Genomic DNA, 13342 nt, shown 5'->3' on the forward strand with positions numbered 1-13342 from the left:
TCAACCACTGAACCACATCCCCAGCACTGTTTTGTATTTTATTTAGAGACAGGGTCTCACTGAGTTGCTTAATGTCTCTCTTTTGCTGAAGCCTCAGCAAAAAAGGCTGACTTTGAACTCTTGATCCTCCTGCCTCAGCCTCCTGAGCTGCTGGGATTACAGATGTGTGCCACCGCACTCAGCTTTTTATTTTGTTTTTGAGACAGGTTCTCCCTAAGTTGCCGAGACTGGCCTTAAACTTGCAATCCTCTTGCCTCACCCCTCCAAATTGCTGGGATTATAGGTTAGTGCTACCATGCTTAGCTGATAGGAGAATTTTGAAGAGATTTTTATACATCTGTGTTCATAGCATCATTTACAATAGCCAAAAGGTATAAACAATCAAAATGTTCACCTGACATTGGATGAATGGATAAGCAAAATGTGCTACATACATACAATAGAACTATTGTCATCCTTACAAAAGAAGGAAACATAAACTGGGGGCTTCAATCCCAGCAACCTCACAATGTGCCTGTAATCCCTTGTTCTTACAAGTTCAAGGCCAGCCTCACCAATTTAGTGAGTTTCTGAGCAATTTAGTGAGATTCTTTCTCAAAATAAAAAAACTGAGGATGTAGCCCTGTGGTAGAGCAGGGCCTAGGTTCAGTTATTGGTATCAAAAAAATAAAATCTTGTCACATACTTAATTGGGTAAACTTTGAGAACATTATACTAACTGAAATAAGTCAGTTATCAAGAGACAAATAGTTTGAATCTATGTATCTGAGATACTTAGAATAGTCCAAATCAAAGAGACTGAAAGTAGATGGTGATTGCCAGAGGCTGGGGTGGAGATTAGGAGTTAATTGTTTAATGGGTAAAAAATTTTAATTTTACAAGATGAAAAGATTTAATGGAGATGAATGGAGGTGATGATTGCACAACATTATGAATGACTTAATAATACTGAACCATACACTTAAAAAAAGGAAAAGAAACTACTAAACTGTTTTCCAAAGTGGTTGTGCTATTTTATGTTCTCATCAGCAATGTATGGCAAAAGGATCCCCATTTTTCCACATCTTTGTCAACATTTGTTATTGTCTGTCATTGTTATTATTCAAGTGAGTGTGAAATGGTAGTCTTAATTTGCGTTTCTCTAGTCATTAATAGTATTGAGCATTTTTTTCATGTGCTTATTAGCCATTGGCATACCATTTTTGATCAAATGTCTTTATCTTTCTTTTTTCTTTTTTTACCATTTCTTTCTTTCTTTTTTTTTTTTTTTTTTTTTTTGGTCAGTCGACTTTTATTTTATTTATTTATTTTTATGTGGTTCTGGGAATAAAACCTAGTGCCTCACACATGCTAAGCAAGCACTCTACCATTGAGCTACAACCCCAGCCCCTGAAATGTGTTTTTAAATCTCTTGCCCTTTAAAATTCAGTTGTCTCACTATTTTTAAGTCCTTTGTAAAGCATATGACTTGCAATTACTTTCTCTGACTCTGTGGTTTATCTTCATATTCACCCTTGCCCACTCACCCTACTTACTGGGGATTGAACCCAGGGGCACTTTACCACTGAGCTAGAAACCCAACTTTTATTATTTATTTATTTATTTATTTATTTATTTTTAAATATTTATTTTACAGTTGGACACAATACCTTTATTTCACTCATTTATTTTTTACATGGTGCTAAGGATTGAACCCAGGATCCAGTGCGTGCGAGAGGCGTACTTTACCTCTGAGCCACAACCCTAGCCCTATTTATTTATTTTTTATTTTGAGATAGGGTCACTAAGTTGCTCAGGCTGGCCTTGAACTTGAAATTTTCTTGCCTCAGGCTCAGCTTGCATTACAGGTGGGTACCATCAGGCCAGGATTGTCTTTATTTTATTTTTAAGACAGGGTCTTGCTAAGTTGCTTAGGGCCTTGCTAAGTTGCTGAGGCTGGCTTTGAACTTGTGATCCTCCTGCCTCAACCTCCCAAGATGCTGGGATTATAGGCATATGCCACATCTTTATTTTCTTAATGTCTTTTGAAGTATAAAAGTTGTAAATTTTGATGAAGTCCATTAAATTTATGCATTATGAGTTTGGTGTTGTATGAAAGAAATCTTTACGAGGGTAAATTCTCAAAAACTTTTCTCTTAAAAACTTTATAGTTCTTACATTTAGGTCTATGATCCATTTTAAGTTGCTTTTTGTATATAGTAGGAGGTAATGGTTAAAATAATTTTTGCATGTGTATTTTCCATTATTCATCACCATTTAATGAAAAGACTATGATTTCTCCCAATGAATGCCTTAACACTTTGTCTAAAATCAAGTGACCATAAATCAAAGGTTTATTTCTGAATTCTCAGTTCTGTTCCATTGATCCATATGTCTCTTTATGCCTATACACACTGTCTTGGTTAAGTATAGCTTTGTAGTAAGTTAAATTTCCCCAAATGTGTTCTCATCTTTCAAAATTGTTTTGACTCTTCTGAAACATTTGTATTTTCATATAAATTTTAGGACAAGCTTGTCAAGTTCTAAAAAAGCGTGCTCAAATTGTGTGTGTGTATGATTTTTTTATTGTCTTATTTCTTACATGAAAACATGCTACATATACTTTTTTGCATTTTGATTTTTTTTCCATTAAATAGTGTATTCTAAAAATTACTTCAAGTCAGTTCATGGAAAACATCTTTACTTTTTTATAGTTGTATAATACTACCATCAAGTAGATTTACCATATTCAATAAACCTGTCTCCTGTATATGGACTTTTAGGTTGTTTTCAGTATTTTGTAATTTCAAACAATGCTTCCATGAATAATTTGGAGTATTTTTTATTTTTCTGCTGTTGGGTGAATTCTGAGATGTGGAATGGCTAGCTACAAGTCATAGGTCAAAGACATAGCACCTGTTTGATTTACTTCTGTTTTATTCCTTAGACATTGATGAATGTGAAGATGAATTCAATGGAGGCTGTGTCCATGACTGTTTGAATATTCCAGGCAATTATCGCTGCACTTGTTTTGATGGCTTCATGTTGGCTCATGATGGTCATAATTGTCTCGGTAAGGAGAACCTTTAGAAAAGGCAGTTCTCATCTCCCCACCCCTTTCTTTCCTTTGGTGAAAACCTAGTTATTAAGACAAAAATGGCATCAGAGACTTGTTTTTTCCTGACCCATGGAAATGAGACTCCCCGCCGGGCATTATGTGGAACACCTTGTAACCCCAGCTAGTTACTAAGGAGGCTGAGGCAGAAGGTCTGTGAGTTAGAGACAGCTTGAGTAATTTAGTGAGACCCTGTCTCAAAATAAAAAATAAAAAGGTCTGGGGATGGTGTTCAGTGGTACAGCTTCCCTGGGTTCAATCCCCAGTACTGTCCCCTGCACTCTGCCCCCACTAAAAAAAATTCAGACTCCCTAAGAGAAAATCAGGTACATGATTTATCTATAACATAGACCCATCAGTCCAAGGAGATGGGTAGACATTGTCATTATTATTTACTGATTATCTGTCATTGATTTGTCACCTTTAAGATCTTTGATTTTGTGTTGAAAAGATCCTAACTTATAGCCATTTCTTTAATGTTTTAAGTGTCATTATTCTGAAATTAGCCCTGAAGACTTTAATGTTGGCTTGGGTCACAGCCAGATAGACCTCCTTCTTTTTTTTTGAAAGAGAAAGAAAAATCAAACAGAAACTTTCCAGGAACATCCTCTTAGTAGTCCACAAAACAGAAACATCTGTTGGAGTTTCAGTCCTTGAATTAGAGACTGCAGAGTGTTGTTTACATCAATTCCTTATACCAGAAATAAAATGGAACTTAGAAATAGTGAGCAGTTGGATGGGGCTGAGTGCTGGGAAGTCTTTGAGGACTCAGCACACCTGCCAGGTAGGTGTTTGTACTTTGCTTTTTGCGGGGTGGGGGGTACCAGGGATTGACTCAGGGGCACTTGACCACTGAGTCACATCCCCAGCCCAATTTTGTATTTTATTTAGAGACAGGGTCTCCCTGAGTTGCTTAGTGTCTCACTTTTGCTGCTTTGAACTCGAGATACTCCTACCTCAGGCTCCAGAGCCTCTGGGATTACAGGCATGTACCACCACGCCCAGCTGTGGTTTGCTTTTTTTTTAATTTATTTTTTTTTAGTTGTAGTCGGACACAATACCTTTATTTATTTATTTATTTATTTATTTTTATGTGGTGCTGAGGATCGAACCCAGGGTCTTGCACGTTTGAGGCGAGAGCTCTATCACTGAGCCACAAACCTAACTCTGTGGTTTGCTTTTTAAGGCTGGCATTACCAACTGTACAGGAGGTCATTACGGGAGACAAATGGCATCAGGGTCCTTTGACACTGATGACCCTTCATGTGTTTGACCTGCTTATTTCTATAAAGCCAACCAAGAAGTAACTTGAGCCAGGCTCTGACTCTGGGAACAGCTATTTAGATGTCCCTTAGTGGTTTGTAGGGAATGGTCACTTGATCAAATGCTTTGAGATCAGCATTAAAGGGCCTAGGAAAGCTGGGTGTAGTGGCCCATGCCTGTAATCCCAGCACCTTGGGAATCTGAAGTGGGAGGATCATGAGTTCAAAGCCAGCCTCGGCAATATAGTGAGACCCTAAGCAACTCAGAGAGACCCTATTTCTAAATAAAATATAAAAAAGGGCTGAGGATATAGCTCAGTGGTTAAGTGCCTCTGGTTCATTCTTCAGTATCAAAAAAATAAATAAATAAAAGAAAAGAAAAGAAAGAGAAAAAAAGGCCTTAGGCAGAAGTTGTGTTTTAAGTGGTGGAGTTCTGGAGTGGGGTGGAGAGTATTTCCATTTGGGATGCAACCCAGATGTGACCTTTATCCCATTTCAGTATCTTCTGTAGCTCCATTCTCACTTAGATTCTGTCTTTTGCTATCTGTGCCCTATGGGAGAGGCCAGGCTTTGGGTACACAGCCTTGAAAGCCTGAAGTGTCAGTAAGATTTGATTGAAGACCAGGGAAGCAACCACCTCTCTGCAAACTTTCTAGGCAGTCAGTGTCAAAAAAGACACATTAAAGAGACAGTCCTGAGACAGGAATGAATTGCAATGAATTAAAAACTCTGAAAAGGGAAGTTCTTTTTCTGTTGGGAGGCTTATAGTATGGGTTTTTTGTTTGCTTTGTTTTCCATTTTCAGCGGGGAGATTTCCCTTTGATTTGCCAACAGTGGCATTCTGAGGATTCATATCTGATGGCAGACCCAGTCATTATGGTTATGCTCTGATCCACAGCCTTCGGGAAAATGTGAGCTTCCTAAGAGCAAAAAGCTGACCCATCCAAGGCTTCAGGACCTGGGCCAGGGCAGGTGGAATGGTTCTAAGTACAGGCCTGCTCAGACATCCTGAGGCCTGGATTCTTGCTTTGCCTTGGCCAGTAACATAGTAGGGTATTTCATCAGGGTATTTCCATTTCTCCTCTTCGGGTCTCTTTTGTGAACTTGGTGACAAACATCTGCCTTACAGAGAGACCCTGAACATCCACTAAGCATGTCTGCAGGGGCTAAGGATTCTTTAAAAGGAAGGCATGAGAAGATGAAGTCCATTTGGAAGAGTGGGACCAGTATACATAGTGACTGCCACTCAGACCAGAAAGTGCAGTTTGTGGCAGGAAAAGAAGGTCAGGACCCAAACTCTTTGGGAATGGCAGGTTCCTGTGATGACCCCTTCCTTCTCATCAGCCCACTAGCCATACATTAGCCACAAATGTATTAGCCAGAGTATAGAGTACTGGCACCAAACCCAGGGTGTTCTGAGATCCTGAATGCCCACTAGCCTGAGAAATGAATGCAGCCCACCCTGCCTGAGTTCTGAGTTGATAGAGCGCCTGGGAGCTCATCGTAGCCGTTTGGCTTCATAGCAGCAGTTCTCAGTCCTCGCCTCACTTGAAAAATCACCTTTAACCATTGCTTTTGCCTTGGCCTCACCCAAACCCAGTTCTATGTGTGTCTCTGGAGGAGGAGTACAGCAATCTGGGTGCTAACATGTGGGCAAGGCTTAGAACCCCTGTCCCGTAGTCTGGAGAAGCTCACAAGCCTGATGATATTTATTTGTGTATGTGAAAACACACTGTTGTGTTTATCTAATCATGGTGTGACACTCAATGACACAGTTCTGATTGCTTTGGAGAAAAAACAGTGGGTTAAATGTGAGGTGGGCACATTTAATCCTGGATGTGGTGCTGAGGGAAACAGCTCTCCTGCTCACTTTGAATCCTCCATGTGGAACACCAAGGCCAGGTGTGTCTCAGCTCGGCTCATCCTCTGGAATGTGCTTCCTTTACCCTTTGGCATAGACAAGGGTGAGTTTGTTAGGCTTTAGGGGATGGCTCAAGTCCCATCAGTTTAGTCAGGCATCTGCTTCGCAGTGTGGGAGGACAGATGCCTGTAAGATCTGAGGCTTGAAACCAGATAACAGACATTTAAATGTGAATTTTCTGGTTACAGATATGCCCAGGAGCTAGTGATAGGCATATGAGGAATTAGACTGAAGAAAATAAACTGTTTTTTTTCTCCCTCTGTATTGGAGATGGAACCCAGGGGTACTTTACCATTGAGCTCTTTCTGCAGCTCTTTTCATTTTTTTTTTTTTTTTTTTTGACACAGGATTCTGCCTCCTTAGTAGCTAGGATTAAATTGCTTTCTAATCAGCCTTCTTCACAAAGAGTCTTTGTGGCATCTGAGACTCTTCTTGAAGTTTTTTCTTCTTTGGTTCTGGTGATGCTCCTGTATGGATAGTGAACGACTACCTGCTTGTTCTAGGGCTGAGTTAATTAAAACAAAAATCTTGTCCTCAAGGAGTTTGCAGTCTAGTGGCGATGGATAGGTAAAAGGTCTTGAAGATGCACCTGGGTAAATGTTTCGGTGAGGGGTGCACAGGGTGTTGTGGCCACAGTGGGAAGAAAGGCCTCTAAGCCTATCCAGGGTATGAATGCAGGAGCAGGTTGGGGAGGCCTCCTTTCTCCCTGCATTCCTGGCCTTTCCTCTGAGGCTACTTGTCCCTCTTCTACCTGCTTCCTGCCCTTGATGCTGTCCAGAATTTGACTGCTGCTGTCTCCTTTCTGCCTGTTTCTCTGCTTTCATATTCCTGCCCTTGGCTTTCTCGTGTACAGTCACTACTTTGGCAACTGCAAGTAAGTGGTTTCCAAGGCTGTACATATGGCCCTGGATTCTCTTCCCATTTACCCTCCAGGTTTCCCCCATCTGCTGGATCTAGCCCTGATGTCACATGTCAGGCACATCCTCTCCCTGTCTAGAGATGAAGGGGGCAACTATGTCACCATCCCCATTTCAGTCCCCAGCACTGGTCTTGCCTATGTTTGTGTTCTAGAAGGACCCAGCATCAACTTCCCATCCTCTAACAATGCCCCACTCACAGCCTGCAAGTCTTCCAGCCCTGTGGGCACCTTATCCACCCACAATCTTCTACACCTGCCTTGCTAGCAAACCATGGTCAGGCCCAGTTTGCTGTCTGTCCCCAGTTAGGACAGCACTGGCCATGGCTGCCTGGTGTGTGTGTGCAGGTGGATTCCCAGCTATCAGTTCTTTCCCTTCTCTGCATCTGACCCTCAATTGCTGCCTTATTTTTCCCAAAGTGCCCACCCCCGCCAGTGGTTCCCAACTGCCTTCCTTTGCCTGGTATTCAAAGTCCTGCAGTGTGACTTCAATCTATCTTCCCAGCTGTATCTTCTGTGACTTCCTTCCACATTCCCTGTGCTCCAGCCAAATCAAATGACTCACTATATCTGAGTTCTTCCATGCTTCCCAGCCTCTGGGCCAGGACTTACATTCATTCTTCTGCCTGCAGTCTCTTTTCCTCCTAATTTATAATGCAAGGAATTCTAAGGCCCTCTTTTTATCAGTTTCTCCTTAAAAACTGTGCTGATCCCACATGATCAGATGTGACCTGTCTTTCCTCTGTACCACCTTTTGCCTTATCTCAGATGTCTATTTGTCTTTCTTCCTCTCCTGAAGGACATGCTCCTAGAGGGAAGAAATTTTATCTTACTCATCTAGCTCCATGCTTTGGAAAGTGAAGGTGTTCAGTAAATGAACTGATCATCTAAGCAGAGATGAATAAATGAACTGATTTATTCATCAGCCAGGGTCCTGGCTAAGTGAGTCCCAGACACATGAGGCTGGGTAATCATCTGCAGTCCTGTTGTTTTGATTCTGAGAGCTTCTGAGATGCAGGGACAAGGAAAAAAGCCCTCATCTCTGCTTAGCAGGAGTCCTTGAGCTGCTGGGCTGGGTGGGGTATTTGAAACAGTCACAAAAGCAAAGGCAAATCCCTCCCTCCCTCCAGATGTGGACGAGTGCCTGGAGAACAATGGCGGCTGCCAGCACACCTGTGTCAACCTCATGGGGAGCTACGAGTGCCGCTGCAAGCAGGGCTTTTTCCTGAGTGACAATCAGCACACGTGCATTCACCGTTTAGAAGGTACCTCTGCCCTGTTGGGGGTTGTCGAATGGTCATAGGGGAGGGTCCTCGCCCCCATGCGCACACAGTACTTCTGAGGGTAAGCGCAGCATATTGAAAGTCTGGAGGCCTGGGATCAAGTCCAGACTGAAGCTGGGGAGCCATGGATAGTTATTTCCCCTTTGCCTTCCTTACCCAGAAAACTCAGTATAAGACACTGGGGAAGCTCCAAGGTCTTCACAAACCCTCATCTCCTCTAGTTCTAATCTTTAAATAGAGTGTATTTCAAACAGAACTAGATGTCTCTGGAGAAATAAGATGGATGATCTACCAAGTTTTTCACAAGTGTGCTGAAAACCACAGTACCAGTGCCAGCCTGCCCCGTGTTCTGGGTGGATTCAGAGGGGACTGTACCTTTCTGTGGAGACTGGCCATGAATTGCCCTGCTTCAGCCCTAAACTAGTTTTTTTTCCCCTGTGTTTTGCTTTTTTTTTTTTTTCTTTGACTGGGATCAAACCCAGGGCCTCATATATGCTTGGCAAGCACTCTGCCACTGAGCTATATTTCCAGTTCTTTTTAAATTTTACTTCACTAAGTTGTCCAGGCTGGCCTTGAACTTGAATCTTCCTGCATCAGCCTCCCCAGCAGCTGGTATTATAGGCTTGGGACATGCCCAGCATGTTTTGCATTTCTTTCTTTCTTTGTTTTTTGTTTAATGGTTTGCATTTCCAACTCCAAGCCTCTAGGATTTTGAGAGGCAGGAGGATCCCTTTCTGCATTGGGGCTCTCTATGCTGCAGTTTCTTTATCCTCCATAAATGTACAGGAAACCCATCTCTTCTGATGGCCTCACTTTCATTCATTCTCTTTGATTTGAGTTTATGCCTTTTTTAAAATTAATTAATTTATTTATTTATTTTTATTCCTGATGGTGGAGTGTTGGGAGAGAGAAGCATTAAGGACATGTAGCCAATCAGTTATTTTTAACTAACTGTCATCCTTTTAATTCTTCACTGCTCTTTTAAAAGAGCAACATTGTGGTGGCTGTATTTCTCTTGCAGTTACATCTGCCTGTTTTTTAAGGGAAGTGCCCTAAATATTAAACTATTAATTTCTTTTGGCATATTCTGCAAATTCACTCTCATAACTTGAGAGTGAAGTCATTTTAAGTTCTGTTTAATCACACATTTGAAGATTTATTGTTTATCATAGTTTCGGTGACTTTTCAAGGGTTTCTTTGTGAAAGATGATTTTGACTCATTTTTCAAAGATGCAAACTCATACTGTATGCCTAATGAGAATACTAAGAAGAGTCCTCAGAGAAATCACCAGGGGCCAGTGACTTTGATGATTGTGATCACCCCAATCTGCCTATTCTAGTGTTTGTGGTGGGGGAGTCACACATGCTGACTCTAATTGTAACACAGAGTGTGGCTGTCAAGTGGGTTCTTGTCTCATGAATTTAAAGAATGAAATCCACGGACACAAAGATGAGAGCAAGGTGACAGGATTTATTACAGTAACAGAAAGAAATCAGAGCTTCCAAGGAGGGAGGGGTCCCAAGAGAGATGCCAGTTGTCCAGGGGTTTGTATGGATCTTTAGGTTTAAGGAAGTCGGCCTCCTGCCCAATCCTGGGTAAGGCATTCAGTGTTTATGAGGCATTCATGCAGCCTTTAGTCCAATCAAAATATTGATCAGGCATTTTTCCTTCTTTGGAGAGGTTACGAATTCCAAGTCACATATGTCCTGATTTAAAAATAACCTTTTTGCAAGTTTCTCAGCAAAAACCTACAGCTGCTATTTGTGCTTTGCTGCCCAGGAAGTCACCCAGGGGCCCATTTCCCTATCTAGCTAGACTTTTCTCTTCCTCCTGACTTTATAACCATGCAAATTACTTATCCTATGGTAGGTGTGGCCCTTGATAGAGTAGTAGTTGGGTTTTATTTTCCTGCCGGGTTCTGTGGTGTGCACTAAAGTCTTGTCCAAAGTAGGTAGAACTGGAGGTGGGGGTGAATTAAGTTGCCAGGGACAAAGAGTGATCCGAACCTCAGAGCATCACCCTCATTGGTAGTTCAAAGCTGTTTCATGAATCATGCTGGCTCTTCTTCTGGTGGTTGGGACAGGAGGAAGGGACCTATGGTGAAGCCATTCCTGGAAACCCCGCTATAAGTCCCACCACTCAGGGCAGCTTGTAGAGATTCAGATGCTCTCTTAACTTGCACTTCCCGGGCCCTGGCTCAACCTTTCTCTCCTTGAAAGCCCCTAGATTGAGTAGAGACAGAGGATCCTCATAACAGAAGTAAATACAAATGCAGTTCCTTCCTGCAAGCTGTTTTCTAAATTTCCTCCAATTCAGACATTCTTAGATCCCCCGAAGAGTATTTAAAATGATCATATTTGTCTGGAACTAAAACCAAAATCCAAGAATTTGGGTTGTGGTCTGGAAGAGCTCTCTGTGATTTTCTGTTGCGTTTCAACCTGATAGCTTGGTAAATACACACCAGTGGGAGCCAGCTGATCACAGGAATTTGTGACCCCATCCAGCCTAGGGTCTTAGTTCTTTAAACTGAATAACCTCTGAACAATATTCCTGTAGGACCTCCTCCCTGGGCTCTTAGAAATTGTATTAAAACAGACTTAAAAACCCACAGTTGGTATTTTAAAGGCTGTCAAAGGAGGTAACACCAGCAGGTTAGTATTTTCCAGTGCTGCTATTGTTTTTAATAACTGTTTACTAAGTACTCTTGAGTATAGGGGATCAAAACAGCTGATTCTGAGGGAAAGCTCAAGCTATTTATCTTTTTTTTTTTTTAATCCTTAGAGACCCTAAGCTCTGATAAAGAGACTGTGTGTTTTCACCCATGTAATGGGGGTAGGCTGGAGAGACACACATCACCCCTGCCTGCCATTGTTCCTATTCATGGGCGCTCAGGCTCTCAAAATGAGCATTCCTCTTTGGTTTTGTCTGCTCTGAGAACATTTAGATGGTGCAGGTAATGGGGAGCATTGGGGTGAGGAAGGCGCTGCTTTCTCAGTCCTGTATTATGTGATATTTTTTGCCTCATTCTCAAGACGTGCTCTTATTTTATTATCTGTTCCTAGAAATATCCTTCATTGCCTGGGGAGCATCAAAACAGGGAATTTCTGGTGTTTCTTAACTGTCTCCCTTCTGGTGAATGAAGGGTCTCAGATATTCCTGAAGAGCTGGGACCCTCTTTGGGCCTCCTGATTTTTAACAGACCCATCTGCCTCCCCCAGCAGTGATTTTGTTTTGAGTCAGGGTACTATGAAAGGCTTGGGGGATTGCCTCTTGAAAAATGGTCTAAGCCTCCATTACTTCTTGGTAACTGCCAATCTAGCTTGATATGATAGAATATCAGGGGGCAGCTTCTCTATGTACTGGATAGTGTCTGGCACCTAGTCATTCTTATGAAATATTTTTTCTAGATGAACTGCTCAAAGACAGTAAAGATCACTTTGCAAACATCTTGACAGACCTGTAAACAAAGTGAAAAAGGCAGCGAAGATGAAGGAAATATTCTCTTCAAGTGTTCTGTCACCTTTTCTTGGGCACCGTTACATTTACCCTCCAGTGTTCCTGGTGTGGTTATTTCAAGTGCTTCACTGACCCAAATACACACTGCTTACTGGTCCTTCTCAGGAGGACAGGACACTGCTTCTTTTGGGAGTCAGCTTTCACCTCCAGTTACCATCTTGGTACTGGGGAGTGAATGATATCTTCAGAAATTACCAGCCAGAGCAGAGAGAACTATGCACGCATCCAGAAAAATCTCTGTGTTACTTGACAGCAGTCCTTGCTTGGCAGGGGCAAATGAACCTCAGCAACATGCACAGATTGGGTACCAGGGTGCAGACCATTCAGAAATGTCAGATAAAAAGCAAGGTTGTTCTAGGAGAGACACAAGAGAGTAGGGGATGTCTTAAAGCTGTGCTGTCTTTTGGAATAGGAATGGTACCTGTTTATGTTGAAAAAGCTGTTCTTATGACACATTGGTGGATGGAGGAGACTTGTGATTTCATTAGAGCCTATTGGCTAAGGTTTTAGAGACACAATAAGAAACAGTGTTAGATCCTAGAGATGTTGAATGAAACCTGTTGAACTTGTATTTAAACAGTGCTACTTCTAGTATTAGGAAGTGTCTTGTTAATAGAGAACCAATGAGAACCAAGTCCCTACTTAGAGATATTTTAGAGTTGTACTGCATAGAGGCCAAGAAACAGCATATGAACAGGTCTTTAGTGCAGTACTCAAAGTTCCTTCAAAGTGATGGCAAATAGCAAGATCTCAATAAATTGGTTTCAAGATGAGGCAGGATCTGGTAACCCACACAGGTGTACTATACTGTTTCTATGCTATCTAAATGATGCACAATAACCCATCCAGGAACATAGCCACCTGTCCCCATTCCTACCATAATTAGTACAAGATTGGCTCTAATAGAAATTTGTAGTATACCTAAAAAATTGTACAGTAGCTAAAGGAAACCACATGTATGAGACTGACTCTCTCTCTCTCTCTCTCCTTCTGTGTTCTCTTGTCATAGTGCCATTGTATGATGCTGTCTGTCAGAGGCTTATGTTATGAAGCTGCGGAGGGCAGGGCCTAGGAACCAGCATAAAAGAGGTCCCTGGCAGGTGTACATGTGGTGATGTCAAAACGTAGTTGTCACCCTCAGCTCCACATCTGTGGATGTGGTAAACGTGGAGAGGAGGGTTGACATTTTTTGAAAAAGGTCTTCAAGAATATGTGAAAAAATTGAGACTTTTACCATCTCACCACCCCATCTGCAAATTTGCTTAGAGAGATTCTCCTTTTCTCTTTCTGGTCTTGACCAATGAATGAATGAAGTTATGGCAGAGATAAAAGTTTGGGTCCTAGTTCCT

At 41.8% G+C, this 13342-nt stretch overlaps 1 protein-coding gene and 1 long non-coding RNA gene across 9 annotated transcripts in view; one reads left to right on the top strand and one right to left on the bottom strand.

Annotated features, from left to right (window-relative positions):
- The window catches only part of Scube2 (signal peptide, CUB domain and EGF like domain containing 2), a 75597-nt gene that overhangs the window by 7712 nt on the left and 54543 nt on the right, over positions 1 to 13342 (top strand). For 7 of the 8 annotated variants that reach the window (XM_026409602.2, XM_026409596.2, XM_026409595.2 and 4 more), the window contains exons 3-4: positions 2927 to 3052; positions 8324 to 8458. In XM_026409602.2, coding sequence (XP_026265387.2) covers positions 2927 to 3052; positions 8324 to 8458 — 261 coding nt within the window. The remainder of the gene's footprint in view (positions 1 to 2926; positions 3053 to 8323; positions 8459 to 13342) is intronic. The other variant, XM_026409599.2, reaches the window with a different exon arrangement.
- Positions 9956 to 13342, bottom strand: part of LOC113197333 (uncharacterized) — a 31883-nt gene continuing 28496 nt past the window's right edge. Inside the window, exon 4 of the long non-coding RNA XR_003302681.2 lies at positions 9956 to 12347. This is a non-coding gene — a long non-coding RNA (uncharacterized LOC113197333). The remainder of the gene's footprint in view (positions 12348 to 13342) is intronic.

This window comes from Urocitellus parryii, chromosome 4, assembly GCF_045843805.1.
Source record: "Urocitellus parryii isolate mUroPar1 chromosome 4, mUroPar1.hap1, whole genome shotgun sequence".
NCBI lineage: Eukaryota > Metazoa > Chordata > Mammalia > Rodentia > Sciuridae > Urocitellus > Urocitellus parryii.